General features: G+C 39.0%; 1 protein-coding gene across 2 annotated transcripts; it reads right to left on the bottom strand.

Moving 5' to 3' along the window:
• Positions 1-444: 444 nt before the first annotated feature.
• Positions 445-25,433, bottom strand: LOC145607641 (putative disease resistance RPP13-like protein 1). Of its 2 annotated transcripts, none has more exons than XM_081663230.1 (6): positions 25,256-25,433; positions 22,614-22,719; positions 12,045-12,311; positions 4,252-7,455; positions 1,632-3,380; positions 445-1,502 (listed from the first exon to the last, which is right to left on the bottom strand). In XM_081663230.1, exons 3-6 carry the CDS (start codon positions 12,055-12,057, stop codon positions 1,456-1,458), a joined length of 5,013 nt encoding a protein of 1,670 aa, XP_081519356.1. In that variant the 5' UTR covers positions 12,058-12,311; positions 22,614-22,719; positions 25,256-25,433; the 3' UTR covers positions 445-1,455. The 2 variants fall into 2 exon arrangements, with proteins under 2 accessions (XP_081519356.1, XP_081519355.1); XM_081663229.1 differs by having other exon boundaries at positions 12,045-12,299.

Genomic DNA, 25,433 nt, shown 5'->3' with positions numbered 1-25,433 from the left:
TCCAATTCAGAAATTCCGCAAAAATCCACCTTAATTTCTTGCTTAAAAGACTCGATGGGTTGGTTTTCATGGGTTGCCAGTTTCGTGGGTGGGTTTTGGTTAGTGGTGAACTATTGGTTTTCGTAGATTGGGGTATTCCTTGAAATCTTCGTCCGGCAACCCTCAGGAAGTGGACGAAGGTGAATTATAAGGGTTGGTGATTGGGGTGGCAAGGGAAGGGCAGCAGGTTGGCCATGGTGGTTGGGGAAGGGCGTTAGAGTTGGCTGGGAGTGTCGGGTTTCATGGAGGTGAAGGGTAGGGGGAAAGGAAAGAGAAAAGAGGAAATAGAAATATTAAATTAAAAAGATTAATATTTTTAGACCAATCATAACACGACATGTGGACAGGCAACTTGTTGTAGAAGGTGGGATGACCTGTTGGGTTGGATAAAATAGAATGGGGTGTAAAGGTGGGAGTAATCAGCTATAATTGAAAGGTGGGATTAATAAACTAAGACCGGTCAAAGGTTGGATTATTAGAATCAAATTTTCCTTAAATCATTGTGACTTACGGTTTTACGAGTATTTAGTTATTTACTACTTTCTCCGTCCCTAAAAGAACAACTTTTTTGACCAAATTTTAATCCCAAAATGTTCATTCCGTTTACATTTATATATTCTCTCATTTGCAATAATATTTGTGCAAAATTAACTTTCTTATGTAAATTTTGCTTTTTCTATGCACATTTTTTTTTCTCTCTCTGCTTTTTTTTTTTTTTTTTTTTTTTTTTTTTTTTTGCAAATCCCATGTATTTTCCCATACACTTGTACTTCGAACTTAAGTTTCTTAATACCCGTAAAAACTCCGGACGGAGGGAGTACTAAATAATTTTGTTTCATGTTCATTTACCGCTAAACTACTTTTTTTTTCTTTCTTTTTTTTTTTTTTACACAAAAGCACCGTAAGCAATATTATTAATCAATCAAGTTTTCAAGGACACTCCAAAATTGCTACTTGAGTAACTTGACTAAAATATGAGCCATTTGCTTTACCGACCGATAAAGAAGTCACACCTCTAGCAGACTAGCAGTACCCTTCTTCAAATGATGGAACAATCTCGGCACAAAGGTATTGAAACCTGCTTCAATTGCAGTCAGCAGACTATGTCTCATTGAGTCATTGCCATAGTTTCACCAACATCGACCTCAAAAATCCATGTTACGCATTCGCAAGTAGCCAAAAGCGCTAAAAATTAAAGCAATATAACTAAAAATTATAAAATTTTCATATTTGAAAAATACAAAATAATACAATTCAATTGATGTTTTACTTGATTATTTATTTAATTTTAATGATATGTGTACAAATAAGATCAAATTTTAATCAAATCTAGCTTGAGTAGTACTAGTATGCTCCAATTCTTTGAGCAAGAGGCAAGCCAACCAAAATGTTTACATATTGATTACATGTTATGACTCAAATCATCTTCATCCCTATAATCTTCAATTCTTCATGATGCGTACCTGCATAAAAGCTCATCAGATATCAGATATTACCATGAGGATTGTTTTCACACAAACTGAGTTTCAAAATAGTTATCAATTCAACCTTCTAAATAACGATACTCTGTATATTTAAATACAAAAGCTTACCATGAATGGAATCATCATCTTCAGTACTAGTAGAATGTTTATCACTTGATTCTGTCTCTTCTGATTCAATCCATACATTTTTCACATGCTCTATTTTGTGTGAATCTTCGCCTCCCTTTGAATACATCTCTATGAGCAAAGGACATTCATCTATAACTAGACTATCAAGTGGGGAGGACAACATATCATCAGGCAAACGTTCAAGCTGTGGGCAATCCGTTATTTCCAAATGCTTCAAAGATTGACATCTTGGGAATGAAGAGAGAAATGCTAGGTTGGGACATCGATTTATGATGAGCTTAACTAGGCAAGGAAAGTCCCCGTCTCTTAGCCCTTTCCACTCCTCCACGCAATACATACCATCAATTGATAGCTTCTCCAAAGCATGGTATGTAGCACGATCAATGTCATCTCCGTAAAATGTGTGATCAATTTTTTTGACACCATTCATTTCGAATATTTCAAGATTGTTGAGTTGAGGCAGTCGACCAAGACAAGGAAAGTCCGAGCAATTTTCACATTTGAATAGGGTAATACTAACCAACCATTCATATTGAGGATCCCCAATCCAATTTGGAAGACATTCTCCGGGATAGCACACAATCTTCAGCTCTTCCAGGGATGAATGTGGTTTTAGACCCTGGATAACTCTAACTAATTCCTCCTTAGGAAAATCTTCGTTAAAATCACTCCATCTTAGTTCCAAATGCTTAAGGCGTTTTTTGTCAATCAAAGTTGCTTCCTCAGCATCCTGTGAGCTCGCATGCTCCAACCCTGATATGCAAAGTGTTCCAGATAAATTATTCATAAGCTTCAACTCTTTGATATTGCAGCGTTTCTCCCCATCAACGATCTGACCATCAACAATAAATGCATGTAACGTTCGAAGCTCCGTTAAATGCCCTATTCCTCTTGGCATCAAAGTCAATTGGCTGAGAACATCAAAATCTAGATGTCGAAGATTAATAAGCTCCTTCGTTCTTTCAGGCAACTCAAAAAGATCTGTACACCCTTTAAGCCTCAAAGTTTGCAATCTTCGCAAATGAACTATTGTCTGAGGTAACCTATTAATCGGCGACCCTGAAAGATCAACATAACAAAGCTCTTTCGCATCCTGAATTGAACTTGGTAGCTCTGTTATACGACTATCACTCAAGTCTAATGCTGTAAGAAACTTAAAAGTTGAAAAAAAATCAGGTGGCACTCGTGTGAGAAGAGATCCGTTGAGTAACAGAAGTGTTTTTACCTTGCCAATTTTCTTGAGTGATTCGAAAGATTTGTAAATGTTTCTTGACTGCACAGATATATGCCACAAATCAGCAAACTGATTGGCCATAGCATTGTCATCCCCTATTCTCATATTGAAGTCTTTGATTGAATTTGCCCTAGCACGAACATCAGGCATCATTTCGGAATTCACTTTATACCAATTATTCTGCCTCGAAATGCCAATTCTTGAAGGTAAGATATACTTGTGATCCAAGAGAAATTCAATAAAACGTTCACCATTATCCTCCATAGGCTCCCTTTTTAAAAACCCCGCTGCCATCCACAATTGAATTAATTTTACTCTTTCGAACTCATAAATGTCACCAAACAAAAGACAGTAAAGAATCATGTATCTCTCTTGAACCATAATCTTCATTCTTGCTATGGCATGTAGAGTCAATGACAACGTATTCCATCGGTTAGGCTTTGAAAGCTTAGGTTTTTCCATACATGAACTGGCATCTTCATTTGATTTCACTCCTGCAAAAGTGTTGTTTGCTTAATTTAAACATTGGTTGATTGTGCGGTTGTGCCTTCTAACTAATCTAAGATGGTTTTTCTTAAAACTCTAGTACAGATTGAATCTAGTCAGATTTGATACGTAACCCCTTTTTTTACTTTCTAGTTAAAAGATGATGCAGATCTTGAAGCTATTAGATTGCTCAGTTGGAAATTCTTCAAAAGTATCACCATTCTTACACTCCCTAACAATGTGTCTAGCATAGTCTAAACCTGTCAACTTATCAAAAGTTACAACAGCTAATTCATCCCCCATAAGGCCATAATGATCAATAGCTAGATCATAAAATTGTTAAGTAAATTCATTAGTTAATTTATTCAAGCAAACAATCAGGTAACAAAATATTAAGTATTACAGTCAAATTAGTAAAATTCTAAAGCTAAATTAAAATATACAAGCAAAATAACATTCAATTTAGGTTTATAAATATCAATCCACAATTTTGAAATTGCAATTTTAACCCATAATTTTCTTTACATAATATTTTAAGTAGGCCAAAAAAAAAAAAAAAAAAAAGGAAAAAAAACAGGGTTAATTGAATCTATGTGAATCAACAATAACTTATTGATTAGAATACAAAATAAAAGCAGTCACTGAACAAGAATAATTTTTAAAGAAAGAAACACCAGGGAAACTTAAGCTACAAATCACTCGAAGATACAAAAAAGTATTTACTAATGTCTTATATTTATTTTCCAATACGATCATGAGTGAAAACCAAGGCATTTAATGAAATACATACGCGTGACAAACCTCCTAATTGATTGTGTCAAAAAAAAAAAAAAAAAAACTCCTGATTAATTAAAATCACAAGGGGGAAGAAAGGCTTACCTCGAATTGCAATGATTGCAATGCTGGGGATGTGTTTAATGTAGGCCCAATCCTCTGCATGTGGATCCTTTAGGCATTTTTGCTTCAGGCTTTTTGAACAATTCCAAATGCAAAGTGTTGTGAGTGAAGAGAGTTTGGGCATCCAATTTGGGATTGCTTCCAGGTTTATGCATCCCAAAATATGCAAGGTTTGGAGGGCGGTCAAGAACTGCAACCAATTGGGCAGACACACGTCCTGCTTGCCAAGCCGTAAATTCAGGGTACTAACCCGATAAAAATACTCCAGCGGCAGCGAATTTGGCCATGCCATGTTGTCTATGGTAAACTTCTGTAAATTGGGATTTACAATCTCATAACCAGAAGAGGTTGCGGGAAAAACTTCATCTTTTTTCATATTTATTATTTGCAGCCCTTCGTTGAAATTCTGTAAAGATAGGACTTCCAAACTGGGACATGACGGAAGACATGTCAACTCTGGGCAATTGTTTATCTTCAATATCTTCAATCGGGAAAAACATGGTTGTAATTGCTGTGATTGGAGCTTGTTGCCAGAGTTGCTGTCTTCCACCCGACATATAAACCCTCTCATCCATCCCTTCAACTTTGGCATATATTCTAACCAAACTTCTTCAAGGGAGGGAAAGAATGATAGTTCCTTGTCACAGCTTTTCAACTCGGACATACGCATTGTGGAACTAGAATTAGCCAATGAAGGATCATCTACTCCTATGTACTCCAGTTTTGCAAAACTCTCTAGTCGAATGGATTTCAAATGACACAAGTTTCCTAGGCATGGCAGATACTCCAACTCCTCAAAAAAACAAAGCTTAAGTGTTACAATATTTTGAAGAAGGGCTAACCAACTAGGCAATTGTACACCATTGTAATTTACCATGATTAAATACTTCAGATTGGAATGTGGCTGCAAATCTTCCATCATACTTAACTCTTCATCCTTTCCTCCATCATCACCCTCCTCGTCTATGAAATCAAACGATATTCCATTGAGATGTTCTTTGTTCCTCATGTATAGTCTTTCTCTCATAACATCTTCCTTAACAATATATCTATCCTTTTTGGGCCTCATAATCCGAAGGTTAAGACTACCTTTGAGTTTATTAAGAGCCTTTAGGTCTTCCAAGCTATCAAACAATTGTTTGCAACTTGAACTACTCCCCCCTCCACCCACAATAAAATCACTTAGCCAATGAAGGCAAGTCAACTTACCGATGCCCTTGGGCATATTTGTCAAACTATCACATCCCTCTACATTCAAGAACCTGAGCTTCACTAGTCTACTCAAATCTTTTGGTAACTCTCTCAAACCCACGCACCCCCTTAAATTCAAGGTTTGTAGATTACATAATTTTGTAAAGGACTTCGGAAGCACATGTAGATCATTATATGAGAGATCTAAATACCTCAAATGCAACAGTTCTCCAATGCAACCCGACAAACTTTGAAATCCTAACGAATGCAAATCCAATGCCCTTAGGGACCTACAATTTGCTAATAATGCATTCATCGAAAATTGGGTATCTTCTTCAATATTAGAATCAACATGAAGAAGAGAGCGAATATGGGTCTTATTACCTGATAAAGAGTAATTGCCATATTCCCTCATACTTGCAACTAATAGATGGCGAACATTTTTATTTAAGTTGCCTCTAATGGTATCTATTGCATAGAAAATCTCCTTTCCTGAGACATCTAGAGCAAGATCATGCATGAGATCGTGCACCTTACACGAGTAGATCTCATTGAAATCATCTTTCTTGATATCTTGGAAAAAGCATCTTCTTAACAAAATCGAAAAATATTCCTCAGAAGCATCTTCTATACTTTGACCTTCATCTAATGGAACAATATAGCCTTGAGCTATCCAAAGGCTTTTCAACATCTCTTTATCCATCTCAAAATCCTTCGGAAACAATGCGCAATAAACAAAGCAACTCTTTAATGGAGATTCAAGATGATGGAAGCTTAGCTTCAATATGGGTAGAATGTAATTTTGACTCTGACTAATGTTGGTTAATCCTATCTCTTGAACCGATTTCCACTTGCTCATGTCTTGACCATACAAAAGACTTCCTACCACTCTTATAGCCAACGGAACTTGAGCACATCGGTCAACAATCTCTTGCCCAATCTTGATCAGCTCATCAGGTGGGTTTGATAACTGATGTGATGTAAAAGCCGCTCGTTCAAACAAGAGCCATGAGTTTATCTTGGACAAGCCTTGCAGCTCATACACTTGACCTCCTACAATTCTCGCAGTAGTATGTGAGCGTGTAGTCACCACGACCCAACTTCCCCTTTGCCCTCCAACCAAGTGTTTTGCCAAATCAAGCCACTCATTACGATTCTCGGTCCATACATCATCCAAAACAAGCAACCATCTCTCCTCTGCTACTTTTTTTTGAAGTGTGGATTGCACATGTTCCATGTCAGATTCCTCATGATCCTGGTCAAGAGTCTTGCAAAGAACTTCTTTCACATCAAGCTCTTTCAGACCTTGATCAGCTACACAAGTCCAGTTTCTCCATGAAAATGCACTTTCTATCCTGGGATCGTTGAACACAAGTTGAGCAAGAGCCGTTTTTCCCAAGCCTCCAACACCCACAATCGAAAGGAAAGACACATCACATTTATCAGCAGAAGGATAAAGCAACATACCAACGATCTCCTCCAATTCATCCTCTCTTCCAATGATATCGACTTGATTCACATAAGCACAGGTATCAGGCCTTCTGTTCCTGATAGGCTGAGGATCATGCTTAAAGCTAAACAGGCTGTTGTAAGCAGTAGCATCATCCAGCTTCTTCTTGATCTTCTTCAGCTTGTGACTCATTCTGTAACCCAAGCGAAGTGAGCCTAATTTGAACCAATCCCCTGGAAGTTGCTTCTGCTGCGCGATGGTGACAAACTCATCAAGCAGATCATCAGCTTCAAAGACGGCATCCTTGATCTCCAGGATTTGAGCCCTATCTTGGTGGAAGAGGATCTCCTTCTTCATCTGGGCAACTTCCCGGAGAACAGGATCGATGGCTTCGACAGTGCGCTGGAGGTCTTCAAGTTGGGATTTGTATTCAACGATTGAGGGGATGTTATAGAGTTCCGGACATCGCAGCGCTGCTAAAAGAGTTCCAACAGCAGAGAGAACTGAACCTAAAACCTCCATTGGCTCCACTGTTTGGTCAAAGTCTGAAAGAGGAGAGAAGGGTACTGTAAGAGTGATAAGAGTTGCAGCAATAATTCTTTATTACAGTATAGAATAAAGAAGAGTAGAATAAAGAAGAGTGATAGCCGAGTAGATAATGTAGGAAGAAATGTACAGCTGGCTGGTTTTCTATAAATTTTTTTTTTTTTTTTTTGAATGGATGGTTTTCTATAACTTTAATTTACTAGCATGTGGTTGATATTTCCCACTGTACTTCATAAGTATTAAAAAGTCTTCTTTTTGTACTACGTATTTGTTTTTAATTTTTATTATAAAAAGAATATTTTTGCGCGTGCACCCTCAATTTTGCAAAATGTATTTTGAAAAAACGCTTTTAAGTTTTAATGCATTTATATTACGGTGTACGAGTTAATCAATATTGAAAATAGTATAGTGCATCCGCGTGCACCATGCGCATGGTTCACCCGAAAAGAACCTTAGACAAATTTAAAAGAACATGGGCCAAAAAAAGGACATGCTAGTGTTTGAAAAAGAACACACCTGTGTTTGACAAAAGAACATGTTTGTGTTTGACAAGAACATGACATTACAAATAACATAAATTTTTTACAAAAAAAGCATGTTATTTTTCATGGTTACTCGGGTGGTCGAACGTGTTTGAAAAAAAACATTATATTTGACAAAAAAGAACATGTTTGTGATCGACAAAGATAGAGGTGATCATTGGGCGGGCCGGACCAAGGTTAAAAAAGCAGCTCACTTCTCGGGTCGGGTCAAGTTTTGGGTTGAAGTTTTTATGCCCAAACCCGCCCAAAATGATCCAATTGTGCGGGCTTTTCGAGTCGAGTAAAAAAAATCAACTAAAATGCATAAAAACGCATTTCCAAACCCGCACAAATAAATAAATTTGCGAGCCGGGTCCGATTCGATTTGGGGGGCGAAAATATTCTACGAAAATCCGTCCAAAAGCGAGCCGGGTTGCTCTAACTTTGATTACCTCTAACCAAAGAACATAAAGTCTTTACAAAAAGAACATGATAATATATTAAAGAACATGTTCTTTTTTCTGGATACTTAGGTGATTGATTTTTTATTTTTATTTTTTAAATGTACATACATTAAAGAACATATTGTATAATATAAAGAACATACTCCCTCCGTCCCTAAATAACATTCCTCTTTGGAAATTTACACGGGAATTAAGCAGGGAAGAATAAGACAAATAACAATAATTAGATAATGCAATGGGAAGTACAAAGATAGATTAGTTATTATTTATGACAAGTCATTAATCCTTTGCAAAAAAAAAAGACCAATCACATGCTTCTAATTAAAAATTTTAACCAATCATATTCATTGTAATTTGGCACAAGGATTATGAGAGAGATTAGGTAAGGATGAGTGAGAAAGCATTAAATATAAAACAGAAAAAGAGAGTTGATTTACTAAAAAAAAACTTACCAAAAATAGAAAGGAGGAATGTAATTTAGGGACGGAAGGAGTAATAATCAAACTTAAAGAACATACTATGCTCGCGTTCTTTATAATTATCTATAATGTTCTTTTTTTCGTCATGTTCTTTTAAATATTCCAAATGTTCTTTCCCGGTATGGTGCATCCAGGCGCACCAACCACACATTAAATCAATATGTTTACAATCATTATACTACAAGTTATTTTCAAAGTTGTTCTCGAACTTACATAAACAAATTGTTTTTATTATGTTTTACTAAATATCTCTTAAGCATATTGTCCCAACTCCCAAGTGGTTGCTCAAGGTAAAAAGTCACCACTAATAATTAATTTTGTAGCTTTCATTTCATTACCAATAGACGATACCTATGTATAATACTTCCTCCGTTTCTTTTTAATTGACACGTTTTTTTAGTCACCTTTGTCAATGCACAAATTCAATTATTAATATCTTTAATTACCGAATATGCGAAAATGATAAAAAAAAATTGATATTTTGAAAATATACAATGTGATGAATCTAACAAGATTCTACTTACTATATTTTTCTTCACATAAAAATCACAAAACATGGTCAAAGGAAGATGTGTGAATAGTGCTAAAAGACAAAATGTGTCAACTTATATAGGAGACTTCACTTGTATTGATCATTAAAAAAAAAACAAAAAATCTCACTCAAATGATACACACAACACACAAGGTATCCATTAAGTAATACGAAGTAATAAGCTAAATCGAGCTACTTCAACAATGCAAACGATTTTCAATTGCTCATTCAAAATTACCAGAAGCTCAAAACCACACCTAGCTGGGCTACAAATCAACATTGCACTTAAAAACATCCAAATCCATAGTCTCTTTTCCCACAAATATTTCGCCAAGTTTCTATCATGTTTTACCCTAATCAGTAGATAAAGTTAACTTATACTTCTATCCAGCCTAAAAAAAAAAAAAAAGAGAGAGAAGAAGATAATGCTCTTTCAATCTTTCAACCATACAATCCCCTCATCAACCATTCAATCTTCCAGCAATTCTGCCTCCCTAATAGCCATAATTTCATATCTAGGTACAACTGAAGAACAGATGTGTCACCTACACCATGGCCTTCTATAGTTCTATAGCTCTATCTCGCATTCCCATTGTCATAGATCTAGATACATCCCTTGATGTAAGATCTTTAGGTGTGGGAGCATATCTTCCATGAACCGCTTACCCTCACTATTTCTAAGAATACCACCATTACCACGGGAACCTAGTAGTATAGAAGAAGTCATTAGATCATAACCAATGTTTATATACTCATTCTTTTTATCCGAATTTGAGGTCCGAAAGAAAGCTTTCTTCTAAAGCAAAAAAATTGCAGATAAACCTTTTCATTTACATGTCAGTAAAAATTAATCAAAGTTCATTTAGAACGATTAGGGAAAAAAAAAAAAACAAAAAAAAAAAATTTCAGTATGAGAAGAATCAGGGGAATTTTCTTCTCCCCAACCAAATGGAAACTGCTAGGTGCTACCATGCTAGCTAAACCGTTTGATTTCTACTGGAATATCTACATGGTTCCAAGTTCCTTCTCCATAAGTTTTAAGCACCGCACTTCATATTTGCAAAACAAATCTCTCCTATCTAAAACCCAACAATTTTAATACTAATTTATGTCTTCTTCTCACAATTATTAACTTGGTAAGACATCATTCTCTTGACTCCTTTCATTTCCAGCTGTTAATTGTGGAGCCCAAGTATCCCAAAACAAAATCATAAACACTCTCACTCTCTTAAGCAACTCCCATATACCTCTAGAAATCTGACCTTAACACAATGGTAGCCTAGAAGAGCTCAATTTAGCTCAAAGTTCATATTTTGCAAAGCCAATGTCATCAACCATTAATTAGTAATTTGCTAATGTGTCATTTGATGTAAAGTTTAGAAATCAGAAACTATTAATTGCAAGGATAAAATGTCTTACATTAGTGAGAATCCTCTTGGCAGAAGCTTTTGCTTTTAATCTAAGTTCCCTGTTCTTAGCTACCATCACACTCATCTGTACTATCTGTAGTCTTTCTAGCCTATTAGTCTATTACATTCCTTTCCTGGCTTTAGAATAGGATATTAATCAACACATACAGTACTCCATATCTAAAATTATAAAAACCAAAATCAAGGAAACATTGATTGTATTTTTACTTAAATAAGTAATTATTAATGCAGAAAAATTAAAGCTAAAATCATGAACAAATTCAACAATATAGTGGGTGATTAAAACAAAAAAGATTTAAGATTTACTGAACAGAAAATTTATACAAAGAAGGTACATTTGCTCAAGAAGTGATTGAGGGGGGGTGGGAGAGAGGAACAGGGGTGGTGGGTAAATTGGCTGACAATATGAAAAATTCTAGTTCCTAGTTTGCCATGCACTTCCAGAGGACGAAACGTGGGTTTTCATAATTCAAACCCCTCAAGCAAACAAATTATGGTTTTAAATAGGATATAATACTGAAAGTGGGGAAAAATAAATTGGCATTTTGAAATCAATTTGCACTATGACATCATACAAATGACAATTGAAGCAGAATTCTATAAAAAATATTTAAAAAAAAAAAAAAGGGAAGAACACCATGTTTTTGGACATGAGATCCGCAACCAACCTGAACCACAGTTCTATTCTTGTTGCTGTTGCCTTTCTTGTCGCTGCTACCTCACTATCTTGCCTCTCTCTCTCTTCACTAAAACCAGCCACCCAATACCCTTTTATCCTTATACACCAAGATGAATAGATGATGTTCCACTTCGCGCCATTTTTCTTGAGTAGTAATTTCGGTAAATCGCTTAAGTTATAAATTAACTACTTAAACATGACAGGGAGCTTAATTCCCGAAAATTGATCAATTCAATCGTTGAATTATGCGATTTTGATTTTCTATTTCTCCCTTAAAAAGTTTGCATTTTCTAATGATTACACAATAAAGATGAAGCACACCATACCTAACTGCACTATATTAGGTATTTTAAGAAGCTTCATGGAAATTCAAGTGTTACCAGCAATAGCAAAGGGAGTTCATGTGTGAAAAAATTAATAATAAAATAATTAAGACATGAATCTTGAAAAAAGATGGAGTACTGAGATTTTTGAAATGCATACCATTCCAATGCATTGCCCAACCCTGGGGCAATGGTGGTCAAAACTCTCCACACGATTGTTGCATATCGAGCACTGAGAACAACAGGGTGGATGATAAAGCATGCATGTTTCACAGTATTCCACCTTGACAGGATCACCGTTAACATGGGCTTCTTTGGTGCAAGGGAATTGCAGACTTGGTGTAGGCCTGCATCCAACCTCTGAAGACTCATAGCAATACTCCTCCTGGTGGATGTATATTGCTAGGAATGATGCCTGGACCACAGGCTGAAGTAAATAAAAGAGTACCAATGGCGTTCATAATCAGCAGGGTAATATGCCACATTGCCAAAGGCACCCAAAAAAAAAAAATGAATAAAAAACTTCAATAACATTTGCGGCACTGACATAGAAGCTTATAGATATAGAAACGGAAACAGAAACAAAACTAAATCCAAAAATTGTGAAATATTAACTCTCGACTCCGCCACCCACACCCCAAATATGCTGACTTATTTCAGCTACAAACAAAAGAATCTCACCACTGATGTGGTTTGCTGAAATGATCAAAAGCATGGGTTCTCTAACCGCCACCTTTTGATTGATTGCTCAGATTACAGATCTACCTTCTTTCTATTAATGTAAACACAAAAACACTATATTGAGAACAAAAGGCAATGAATGTCGGACCCTCAGAGGAAGGTGAGCAACCAGGGTCTTTCAAAGCTATCTAGTAAGCTTTTATTTTATTTATTAATTTATTTTAGTAAGCTTTTATTTTATTTATTAATTTATTTTAGGAAAAATGGAAACTAATAATCTCACATTTGCCAACTCTACTCAAAACAATCTCACCTTTTTGAAATCTGGAAACAATCCCACCTTTGACCCCTATTTGCTCAAAACAAGCCTTTTTACCTACAACTTGTATAACAAGTTAATTTTTTTAATCTCTCTCCTCCGTCCATCCCCCACCTCTTTCATGGTTGTTCATAGAGTTGTCAAAAGTTGACTCGACCCGAACCTGATTATCTGAACCCGAAAAAATGGTGACCCGAATCGGATCTGACCCAACCTGAAACCAACCCTAGACCCGAGTTAACCCGAGTATTTAAGACCCGAACATGAACCCACATGGAGATGACCCGACCCGAATATAACCCGTAAATCATTGACCTTAACCGAAATTGACCCAAACCTGTTTTATCGTCAAAACCCAAATTTAACCCGACTTATTACTAACCTTACTTGAATTCAACCAGAAGTGTACCTAAGCCGACCCGAATTTAACCCGAATTGTTACTAACTCGACTCGGAATCCAACCCGATTTGTTACAAACCCGACCCGAAATCAACACGACTTGTTATTGACCCGACCCAAAATCAAGTCGACTTATTATTTTATACATCTTTGTTATTGTAGATATTGACTAGCTAAAGCTACATGCTACATATATTGTAATCTACTTGTAAAGTAACTTCAAGGCTAAAACTACTATATGTTAATACTGAAAGTATTTTGTCTTTACTTGAACCTAACCCAAAAATTATTGACTTGAACCAAACCCGACTAGAACCCAAGAATGACCCGACTTAGAAATGACCTGCCTGAATATAACCTGTAAATTATTGACCTGAACCGAACCCGACTTAAACCCGAGAATGACCCAACCTGATTATAACTCACAAATTATTGACTTGAACCAAACCTGACTTGAACCCAAGAATAACCCTAACCCGTTTTAACCCATGAAAACCCGAATTTGAACCCGACCTATTATTTACCCCAACCCGACCTAACCCGCATAGTTTACGACAATAACCTGAATTGACCCGACTCGAGTTGACTTCACCCACACTTACCCGACCCAAACTTGACTCGTTTACCCGAATTGACAACTCTAGACTTATTCACGAAGACCACTACCTCACCATAACTTGCGCACCACCTCACAAAAACCACCACACCACCACATGACCCACTAGGGATGTCAGTGGGGCGGGCCCATCCCCGCCCCAATGGGGCGAGGACGGGTCCCGATTTGCCGGGTGGTGGGGCGGGGATGGGGATAAAAACCACACCTGCCATGAGTGATGGGGCGGGGTGGATTTTAGGTTGTACCCGCCCCATCCCTACTTCATACCCACGACACTCCACTCGCCCAACTTTGTACCCGCCCCATACTCATATCCATATAAATTATTACATATAATATACTTATTTTACTATTTTTAATATAAATAAGTATAATAATATTGTAAAAGTATAATACTTTGTAATAGACTTAAATTATAAACAAAAAAAAATGTGTAACTTAACAATGATTATTTTAATCATTATGATGTAATATAGTTGTATTTAGAAGATGGAGATTAGGCGGGTCTTAGGTGGGGATTATGTGGAAGTGGATATCCAAGTGGACGGTGGGGCGGGGATGGTTTTGGAGTTATACCCGCCGAGGCGGGGATGGGGATGAATTTCAGACCCGTCGCGGGGATGGGGGTGGGGAAGGGGATGAGAATGTTAGGCGGGGATGGGAAAGCCAACATCCGCCCCGCCCCGCCCCATTGACATCCATATGACCCACCTTACCTAACCTGGTTGGCCCCCTGTGCCCTCCTACCTACCACAAACACCCAACCCCACCCTACCTTCTCTCACTTGACCCATACCTTACCGGATCTCGAAACCCAAGCTGACCCATATCGTGCAAACACCAAACTTCACCCAAGGGAACCATGATGGGGTGCTTAAACTTCCTGCGAGACATCTTACTTTTGTCTTACCTGAGTTTACATGTATCACAAACCAATAAGATAAACTACACTAATCACTGTAATCATTAGAAACAAACACAAAAAAAAGTTTAATTAGAGGTTTTTTAAGCTACGCATTCATTTCAATTAACTCCTAATCAGACATTCTCACATATTAAGATGATGTTGCAATCATGTGCGAGGAATCCACTAACAAGATTTTAAAATTTTAGAGTTCCTTTGACAAATTTTCTGAAAGGTAGTTCACTAAAATGGTTCACCAATGGGTTAAGGGGATGTTCGTCCACGGGTAGGGTGCTGATATTGTTGATGGGGAAGGAGGGGACACTGTTATGGTTGATTGGGACGGAAGGTGGGGGCTGCTATTGTCAACGGCGACTAGGGCTGGGCAAAAAATCCGATCCGAAAATTTGGATATCTGATTCGGTTTTTTGAATTTCAGATATTTCGGATCGGATATTCGGAAATTTTCAGATTAGATTCGGATCACGAATCTAGAAATTTTGGATATCCAATCCGATCCGGTTTTCCATTTCATTAAATAAAAAAAAAAATTAAAAAAATAAATAAAAAAATAAATAAAAAACTAAAAATTCTTCAAAAAATTAGACAATCTATCAAAGTGTCAAATGCCTCAAATATCTCAACTTTAAAACTTTCACTCAATCTCTCTCCTAGTATCCCACAACCACAGTGTCAAGCGCCCTAGCCACCCATAAGCCGCCGAGACTCCTTCTCCATGACCACATTACCGGAGCGACGCAACCAACCAGCCACATATTCTTAACCAATTGTATCGTAGCCCACTCGTGTTCCGAAAACCGTCGCTTCATCACTTGTGTAAGTTGTGTTCCGGGCCTTCGGCAACCGCTGTCCACTCTTTCTTAGTTTCAGAGCTAACAAGTGAAAGCGTAAATCTAAATTAAAGATTGGTAATTGTTTGGGCTAAGTCCATTGTCCTAAGCCCATTGACCTGGAATTACGAAAATACCCCTCCATTATTCAGCCCATCATTAGTCAGCACCAAGTACGGATTTACCCCTAATCAATCCAACTAAGTACAACTTCTGCCACCTGAAAGTACATCTATAAATAGCTCTCCAATCATTAGTAATGGTAACTTTTTTCTAATTCTCTAATTCTGTCTCTACTTTCTCTCTCTACTTTCTCTCTCTAAAGTACGATCGCTGACTTAAGCATCGGAGGGGCTTTCCCGGGTCACACCCCCGGGCAGTTAACCTTCTCTCTCTTTTGCAGGCCTAGCTCTCGGACCGCGAGGCATAGCGGAGGGAAATTCGGACATTACTAGGACTTTGCCTTAAGACATCTTGACATTATTACCGTAACCCCGAGGAATACTCTAAGACTCCCAGGAGCAACTCTGTTTTCCAGAAACAGGTGGCGCCGTCTGTGGGGATAAGTAACAAAAAGTCATGGTGAACACTAGGCGTCCCCGCAGTACATATCAAGACCTATTAGATAATCTCCGATTCTCTTGTCTAGGCATGCTCATATAGCCGAGGGCAATGCCTCCATCAACCCCTTGACATGCCTAGCCGAGGATTATGCCTCTATCAACACCTCAACATGCCTAGCTGAGAGCTATGCTTCTATCTTCTCCTTGGCAAGCTTCTATCATATTCTCATCATGCCTAGACGAGGACCATGCTTCTATCAACCCCCTCGACATGCCTAGCCAGGGGCTATGCTTTTGTCAACCGTCTCGGCATGCCTAGCCGAGAGCTAAGCGTGGCATGCCTAGCCGAGAGCTATGCTTCTATCTTCTCCTTTGCAAGCTTCTATCATATTCTCATCATGCCTAGCCGAGGACCATGCTTCTATCAACCGCCTCGGCATGCCTAGCCGAGGGCTATGCCTTTATCATCTTGACCATGCTTCTATCATCTCCTCGGCATGCCTAGCCGGGGGCCATTCTTCTATCAACCGCCTCAGCAAGCCTTGCCGAGAGCTGTGCCTCTATCAACCGCCTCGGCATGACTAGTCGAGGGCTATGCCTTTATCATCTCGACCATGCTTATATCATCTCCTCGGCATGCCTAGCCTGGGGTTATGCTTCTATCAACCGCCTCGGTATGCCTACCCGAGGGCTATGCTTTTATCATTTCCTCGGCACGCCTAGCCGAGGGATATGCTTCTATTATCTCCTCGGCATGCCTAGGCGAGGGATATGCTTATACCAATCCCTTGACATGCCTAGCTGAGGGCCATACTAAGATGAAAGCACCCCTCTTCAACATGAACTTTACAAGATCAAGGAGGTCATTCACTCGAGGGTCTTCCACTCATAAGTTCCAAATTGCAAGGTCCTAAGCTATCCTTCCCCATCTATCATGAACATCTACAAGGTGGAGTCTGCAACCGATATGCTTGGAATGTGGACTTAAGACGTTGTTGCATCTGAACAACTTCTCAAATGACAATGATACCCTAGGGGCAATAACTTATACTGGAAGAAATTTTCTTTTAACAGTGCATCATTTTCATTTTCCGGGATGGTTATCTACATAGCTGCCTAAAGCTCTAAAATCTCGGGAATTCATTATCTTCTCAAAAAGCACCGGTCCTTCCTTCGTGCAAGACACCCTGGGTCGCTAACTAACGTTATCAATAACAAGTTTGTTCCAATGTTTGGGGCAAGATGCTAGCCTATACTCAATGTTTGAGATAGTGTCCTGGCGAATCGTTGAAATAACAAAAGGCTCGTTTAGCCCTCGGCCTATCCCAAAAGTTGGGATAGCGTACCCCTCATATATTTATAACTTGGGGCTCGTTTAGCCCTCGGCCTATCCTAAAAGTTGGGATAGCCTACCTCTCATACATATATAACAAGGGACTCGTTTAGCCCTCAACTTATCTCAAGATTTGGGATAACGTACTTCTCCTCAGCCTATCCCAAAAGTTGGGATGAACTACCTCTCATACATCTATAACAAGGGTCTCGTTATGCCCCTAGCCTATCCCAAGATTTGGGATAACATACTTCTCCTCAGCCTATCCCAAAAGTTGGGATGAACTACTTCTCATACATCTATAACAAGGGTCTCGTTTAGCCCCCAACCTATCCCTATGATTGGAATAGCATACCTCTCATCTATTTTATTTAGGAGGCTTACTTCGGCCGAAAGATCTCTTCAATACAAGTCAAGCGCACCCCGGGGACTAGCCTCTACAACATCAACAAAATTTAAAAGTTAGAGATAATCATCAAGCTTCAATTAGGAGAAAAATAATTTTCTTGGGTTTGTGACAAACTCAAAACAAGGCATACCCCAGGTTCTCAGCGTCGCTATCTAAGGCTTAGCTCCCGGCTTATCGGCTTAGCTCCCGGCTTATCTATATCACCCCTCAATTTTGGATAATTTTTAGCAAAGATAATGCATGCCGAACTCTTGGCTAATAGACCCAGCTCGAGCAAGCTCTTGGTACTTGAAGCCAGGCCCTCGGCCTAGAGGAGGCCTCAACATGACAAGTCAAGCCCATCAGCATCTCTCAGCATAGAGTATTCTCTTTACTCCTTCCGCTTGGCCTATTAAATCACCTTCTCAGCTTGGCCTATTAAATCACCTTCTCAGCTTGGCCTATTCTATCATTCTCTCAACATGGCCTCCCTCCGCTTGGCCTATTCAATCACTCTCTCAACTTGGCCTCCCTCCGCTCGGCCTATTCAATCACTCTCTCAGCCTCCCTCCGCCCGGGGTATAAAGCTTCTTGGTTTATTTCTCAAGATACCTCGGCTTGGGGTATAAAGCTTCTTGGTTTATTTCTCAAGATACCTCGGCTTGGGGTATAAAACACTTGGTTTATTTCTCAAAGTACCTCCGCCTGGGGGTATAAGTCACTTGGTTTATTTTTTTCAAGTACCTCTGATTAGAGCTATAAAGCTTCTTGGGTTATTCTCAAAGTGCCTCGGCCCGGGGTATAAAGCTCTCAGATTTATTTCTCAAAGTACTCCCGCCTGGGGGTATAAGTCACTTGGTTTATTTCTCAAAGTAACTTCGCCCGGGGGTATAAGTCACTTGATTTTATTTCTCAAACTACCTTAACACCCCGGATAGCATGTCCTCTTCTCACTCTCATTCAATACTCCCTCACCCCGGGGTATAGCTCCCTCACCCTGGGGTATAGCTCTTCTCACTCTCACTCAATGCTCCTTCACCCCGAGGTATAGCTCCCTCACCCCGGGGTATAGCTCCAACACCCCGGAGAGCATGCCCTCTTCTCACTCTCACTCAATGCTCCTTCACCCCGGGGTATAGCTCTCTCACCCTGGGGTATAGCTCCCTAACCCCGGAGAGCATGCCCTCTTCTCTCTCTCACTCAATACTCCTTCACCCCGGGGTATAGCTCCCTCACCCCGGGGGTTAGCTCCCTCACCCCGGAGAGCATGCCCTTTTCTCACTCTCACTCAATGCTCCCTCACCCCGGGGTATGACTCCCTCACCCCGGGGTATGGCTCCCTCACCCCGGGGTAGCGCACCTCACTCTTCCTCTAAAAAAATTCTAAGTAAAAGCCGAATGTTCTCACCTCACCGATCCTACACCCCGGGGGTAAACTTCAAACCTCTCATATCTCTCTCGGGGTTGTCGCGCACCAAGGCCCGCCAGGCACCCCCTCGGCATCCCCGGTCTGACACTCGGCTCGACTAGCAAGGCCTTCGGCCATCGCCTTTCCTCTCAGCTATCCAACCGTAAAGCTATCCTCTCATCTCAAATTTTTCTAAGTAAATGCCCTATCTCTTTAAACATAAGTCTCAGCTATGCATAGCTCATCCTCTCTTAGGGGTAATAGACCGAGTGCGCCACTCAAGGAAAACCCCTCGGATCCCTCGGCCTGCTCCGCACACTCACCCCCTCGGTATACGCTGCTACCCTCTCAGCGTCTCCCTCAACTCGGGTTTTCAAACCCCTGCGACACCTAGCAGCCCTTCAACACTCTAGCTAAATACCCCCAGAAAATTCGAAAAATATCACTCACTTTCTCGGTGTTCGCACTAGCTACCCCCTCAGCCTAGGCACATCCCTTGGCCTAGACACCTGCTCTCACGCTCACATCTCTCACTCTCTCGGCGTTCGCATCATAACCCCCTCAACAGCACCGGGCAACCTTTCAGCAAAAGCCAAGCATTCGACTTGGCTCCCCCCTCAACTCTCCTCACCTCAGCCTACCCGAGAATTAAAAAAAAAATATACAAAGTCCGATTCAGGCATCATGACTTACATCATTCGAAATTCAAACACAAAACCGAAAATTCCCGCAAAACCGAACACACCTAGCAGGAATTCGCATTCACACTCAAAATTCAAAAACTCAGAAAAATTATCAAAGTCAAACCCGAATTCCAATATTCCCAGGCAAATGCAAGTACGGTGGGAGTTCATATGTTTCAAGCTAAGAAGATGGCAACTCATCAAAACCCTGGTTCAATTGGGCCTAAAGTAATACTTGAGCCCAGAATATCACCATTGAGGGATTAAAGCTTAATTACAAGCTTAATTAGCATTAAATCATCGCCAGCTTATCTCAAAAAGCCCCAAGGGTAGGGGAAATGGAGACAAGACATGCCTTCAGCAAAATACATGGAGCTCAACCTGAAGAAAAATATTCTAAAAGGGGAAAAATCATCAGTTGTGCCTAAGCCCTCATCAGACTTAGCCCCCCAAACTGCTCAATCATCAGAATGAAAATACTCTCAATGCATTGCTTGGGGCTGGTTTTCACCCTTGCAAATCGCTTGGGGCTCTTTTTAGCCCTCAGATGCACTTGGGGCTTGTTTTAGCCCTCGGGTATACCTCGGGATTCTCTCCGGTATATCAGACAACTCTTCTCTTATCTTTACTCCGCGTGATATCCGAACTTCATGCGATCTCGTTCCCACATCACGCGTGGGGCTAAATGTTTGGGCTAAGTCCATTGTCCTAAGCCCATTGACCTGGAATTACGAAAATACCCCTCCATTATTCAGCCCATCATTAGTCAGCACCAAGTACGGATTTACCCCTAATCAATCCAACTAAGTACAACTTCTGCCACCTGAAAGTACATCTATAAATAGCTCTCCAATCATTAGTAATGGTAACTTTTTTCTAATTCTCTAATTCTGTCTCTACTTTCTCTCTCTACTTTCTCTCTCTAAAGTACGATCGCTGACTTAAGCATCGGAGGGGCTTTCCCGGGTCACACCCCCGGGCAGTTAACCTTCTCTCTCTTTTGCAGGCCTAGCTCTCGGACCGCGAGGCATAGCGGAGGGAAATTCGGACATTACTAGGACTTTGCCTTAAGACATCTTGACATTATTACCGTAACCCCGAGGAATACTCTAAGACTCCCAGGAGCAACTCTGTTTTCCAGAAACAGTAATATATAAATGTGAACGCTTTTATTATTGTAAGCCAGGCCATAAACCTACTGTGTAATGTGCTGTTGATTTAATTAAGAAATGCATTCCCCTTTCCACTAAAAAAGAAGAAGCTTTTCTAATTCAATTATTTGGTAATTTGGGCGGTCATGGACTAATGGGCCAATTGCCAAGGGATTAGGCTTGCTTGTTTGTCACTAACTTGTGCAGTGCAAATTAATAAACCAATACTTTAATTTTGGATCGGATATCCAGTGATCCGATCCAAAATTTTGGATATCCAAAAAATCGATTCGGATCGGATCGGATATCCGAAATGGCCAGCCCTAACGGCGACAAAAGTGGTGGGAACTGCTAGCGTCGACGGGGAAGGGTTGGGGCTTTCTGGTGGGTTGGCCGATGGTGCTACTCCGCAGGGAAGGGGAAGACAATGGGGTCTTTTTAAAGTGGGGTTTTTTTTATTATTATTATTATTTTTTTTTTTTAAAAAAAAAAACCATTTAAAAGGTGACAAAAAAAAGACCATTTAGAAGGTGACACGTAGCGTGTCACCTTTTAACATAGGTTACCAATTTCACAAATCGGTAAAAGGCTTGTTTTGAGCAGATGGGTATAAAAGGTGGAATTGTTTCCAGATTTCGAAAAGGTAGGATCGTGTTTTGAGCAATAATAGCAAAGGTGGGAATCATGGGATTATTAGTTTCCATTTCTCCTTTATTATATTTTCATTTTTTTTTTCATTCTTAAGGCTAAAAGTGAACCGTTCAGTAATACACTTAATGCTTTAGGTACATTTCACACCCATCATCCACCACTGTTGTATCCAAATGTGCAAGACATGATGAGACACCACCTGGAACTCCTCGAGTTTTCAGAGTTAAGGAGAGGGATATAATAATATATAATCATCCATATATTCCAGATGAAAATATGAGCAGCAGGGTAGCGAAAAAGAAGAGCAAGGTGTAAGTGATTGTGCATGTGTGCGTGCCAGAGCCTGTACCCGCGTCTGTATCACAAACCAGAAAAGTTTTTAATAAAAAGGTTCCTTTAAACCATCTTAATATAATGACTTCCTTTTAAAGTTTTTGAATTTGAACATTCCTATCGATTATGAGATTTATTCAAGTCACTAATGGAATTTCATCATAAGTAGTAACTAAATATCAAAACTTGTTTGCACCCATTCGGCATTCACTGAAACAAGGGTATAAGACCAACACACACATATACACCCACGCCCACGGCCGCGCCCGTGCCCCGGGCGCACGCACACGCTTACGCACACGCACACCCCCACACAACCACACCCACACACACACACACACACACACATGTATCACAATTAAGAGAGACATATAAAAAATATATATATATATCTAACTAAAGGAAAAAGTAAATATAGAGTCAAATTTATTCTAAAAAAAGAGTTTACCGATCAAGTCAGCAATAATGCAGGAATTTGTGGCAGGGGTTTTCCTTGTCTTTTTCGATAGAATTTCTAGCTATCAAGTCCTCTTCTCTACTGTCTTGAAATTGGGCTGGAAAGAGCAAACAAGAACAGATGTGCAATATTATCGGAAAAGAAAAGAAAAAAAACATATCCCAATAAAAACTATTAATACCTACTCATCATATCAGAGCACAAATAAGAACATAACATTTTTTTGAAAATGAAATGTCGCACAGAAATTGTTTATTTGACATATCAAACTAAGGACGGAACCTAATCAGTTTCATCTCATTCATAATACACCCATCTTTCTAAAAGAGTGTATATTCGTATGAAAACTGCACAGAAGGCTGAATTTCCTCGTCTCACTAACAACTTCTTATAAAGAAGTCAACAATCACATGACCGATAAGAACAATAATATAGCCATGACAACAAAAGTCAATAGAAATAACAATGCAAGTTGTATGAGCAAGAGCTTACTGATCTGTGATAGATCATGCAGTAACCATCAGAACATAGGAGAATCGAAAATACATCAAAACCCTCAGAAAGACACATACTGAGAATGAGGCGCATAGCCTTCTGGCAATGCGGCATTTCAGCTAATAAGTATCTCTTGTGCATTTCATGTACACTTGAAGCAATATGATGAACCGGAATCCTAAATCAATTAGGAAAATCTTCCTATTGCACTTTCTCCAAAGTCTGCAATCAAAGTTTCATAATTTCTCACTGGAACATGGAAAGCTTTACAGCCAGCTGGCATCACCCCTTCTCCCAGTCAAAACCTGTATCTTTTTTCTCCCATGATTGCAGGCGTCAAGTTATCAGAAGAGATTTTTTAAAAATTTCTGATTCCACAATCATAAAAAAAAAAAAAAAAGCCAATGCAATCGGAACAAAATCCCTAACAAAGACCTATAAGAAAGAAGCCAAATAGATCTTTTCTGATTACCAATTGGAAAACCTCACAGAAAATTCAATTTAAAGATTGTTACTGGTAAGGAAGGGTGCCAAAGTACATCAGTTACACGGGTTAAAGTACACTTTCTTTCAGCATAGTATCATCAGAAGTTTAGAAACTCATTGTAATTATCATAAATTCCAAGCTACAATTTACAGGATCAATCAATTAAGAGATTTCCATCATAATATGGTTCAACGACTTACAGGTTGAAGATAAAAGGCAATTAAAATGGTGAGAAAAAGAAAATTAGGTATTTACATGATCATAGTTAAAGAACGTCTCAATGCATCCCAGGATTCATCAAAAACCGATGCGGCACAAAGCTAGAACGGGAGCTAGGGCTACAAAACCCAGTCCTTAAGGTGTTGATATCAGTTTGACGACCAGAGCAAACAATATTTTCCAGATGATCTGCAAAGTGGCTAATATTTTCAACATTTGTAGTAGACACCGGAGGTGACATGACCAAGTCGCAAAGAGACCTTTCACCGAGGGATCTTTTTCTAATCTCCAAGTTAAAGCCCTTGAAAAGTCATAATCTTCTATCTCATCTACACTAACATCCATAACATTCATAAAGGCAGCCAATTTTGCCTCTAAAAACCTCCATTCGAAATCATAGAGATATACCTTAAATCAGTGCTTCTTAAAGACCAGTACCCACACCGCCCAAACAAGACAGTTGTGTAAAAAGCATCAATCACACTACATAATCAAATTAAGCTCAAACAGGTGATCCACAAGCAAAATCTAAGAACCTTTTTACATGGGCATACATTGTCAATTATTAACCAGAAATTTCGCCTACGATGCTCTCAATTTCAAGACAAATGGACCACTTTAACAAAAGCAGCAACTTCATTTAACTTGGCTACTGCAAAACTTTCACTTTGTTTTTTCTTTTTATCACAATTGTTCTATTATCATTTATCGGAACCAAGATTGTCTTCAAATCTTGTATAGCTAATTAGCTATTGCCTTAGTGGCTCCTTATGCACCAAAACAACATTAATTGTTATGTTTGCCATTTCGATACGACAATAATAGACTTAGTATGTGGTATGCCAAAGAAGAAACAACACTCATTGCTTCCGTAGAACATTTCATACATTTATCAAATGCTACTTTACATTTTTGTTCTCGTGATAAACGAAACTTGTTTACCACAGAGATAAACTTGTATTTCCTATGAAAGAAATGCTGCGGAGGAAAAAAAAAAGGGATTACCCTAGAGGACTAACTGTTGATCATAGCTTAGACCAGCAATGGAGCATAAATAAATGAATATAAATTTTGTAATTCCATTTTGTGGTTTCAGAGTAAGATCCCAAAAACAAAAAACTATGTTGAAGTCACAAAAAACTGAGCATTATCTATAGAATTTCGTTTTGGTTATTGATTGAATGGACTGGTCATTCGGATTGGTGAGTTCTACAAAAATTCTATCCTAAATCCTAATATAGATGATCTTCGAATCCTACAATTCAGCATTAAAGATTATAATGAATTAAAGCATACATCAGAAACTGGGCATATTTTTCACTTTCAGCAATCAAAATCAAAAATCAAAACAGTCGATAAAAATCAAACAAAACACAAACCCTATAATCCTAAATTATATCAAAAACGAAATTAAAAAAAACTAAGAGCATACCTCAAAAAATGCTTCAACGGAGGAAAGTGAGCTAAGAAACCGCTTCAATGGAGAATTCAGAGTGCGAACTTCAATCGAGGAGAGATATGGAGCTTAAAATTGAGATAAAGTACCGTCGAATGATGATGTTTGTGCACTGCTCCAAACCTTGCAAAGGCCATAAATCCTCAATGTTGAG

This window comes from Chenopodium album, chromosome 23, assembly GCF_948465745.1.
Source record: "Chenopodium album chromosome 23, dcCheAlbu1.1, whole genome shotgun sequence".
Taxonomy (NCBI): Eukaryota; Viridiplantae; Streptophyta; class Magnoliopsida; order Caryophyllales; family Amaranthaceae; genus Chenopodium; species Chenopodium album.
Note: the sequence above shows the minus strand (reverse complement) of the source record. Positions and strands in the feature narration are given on the sequence as shown.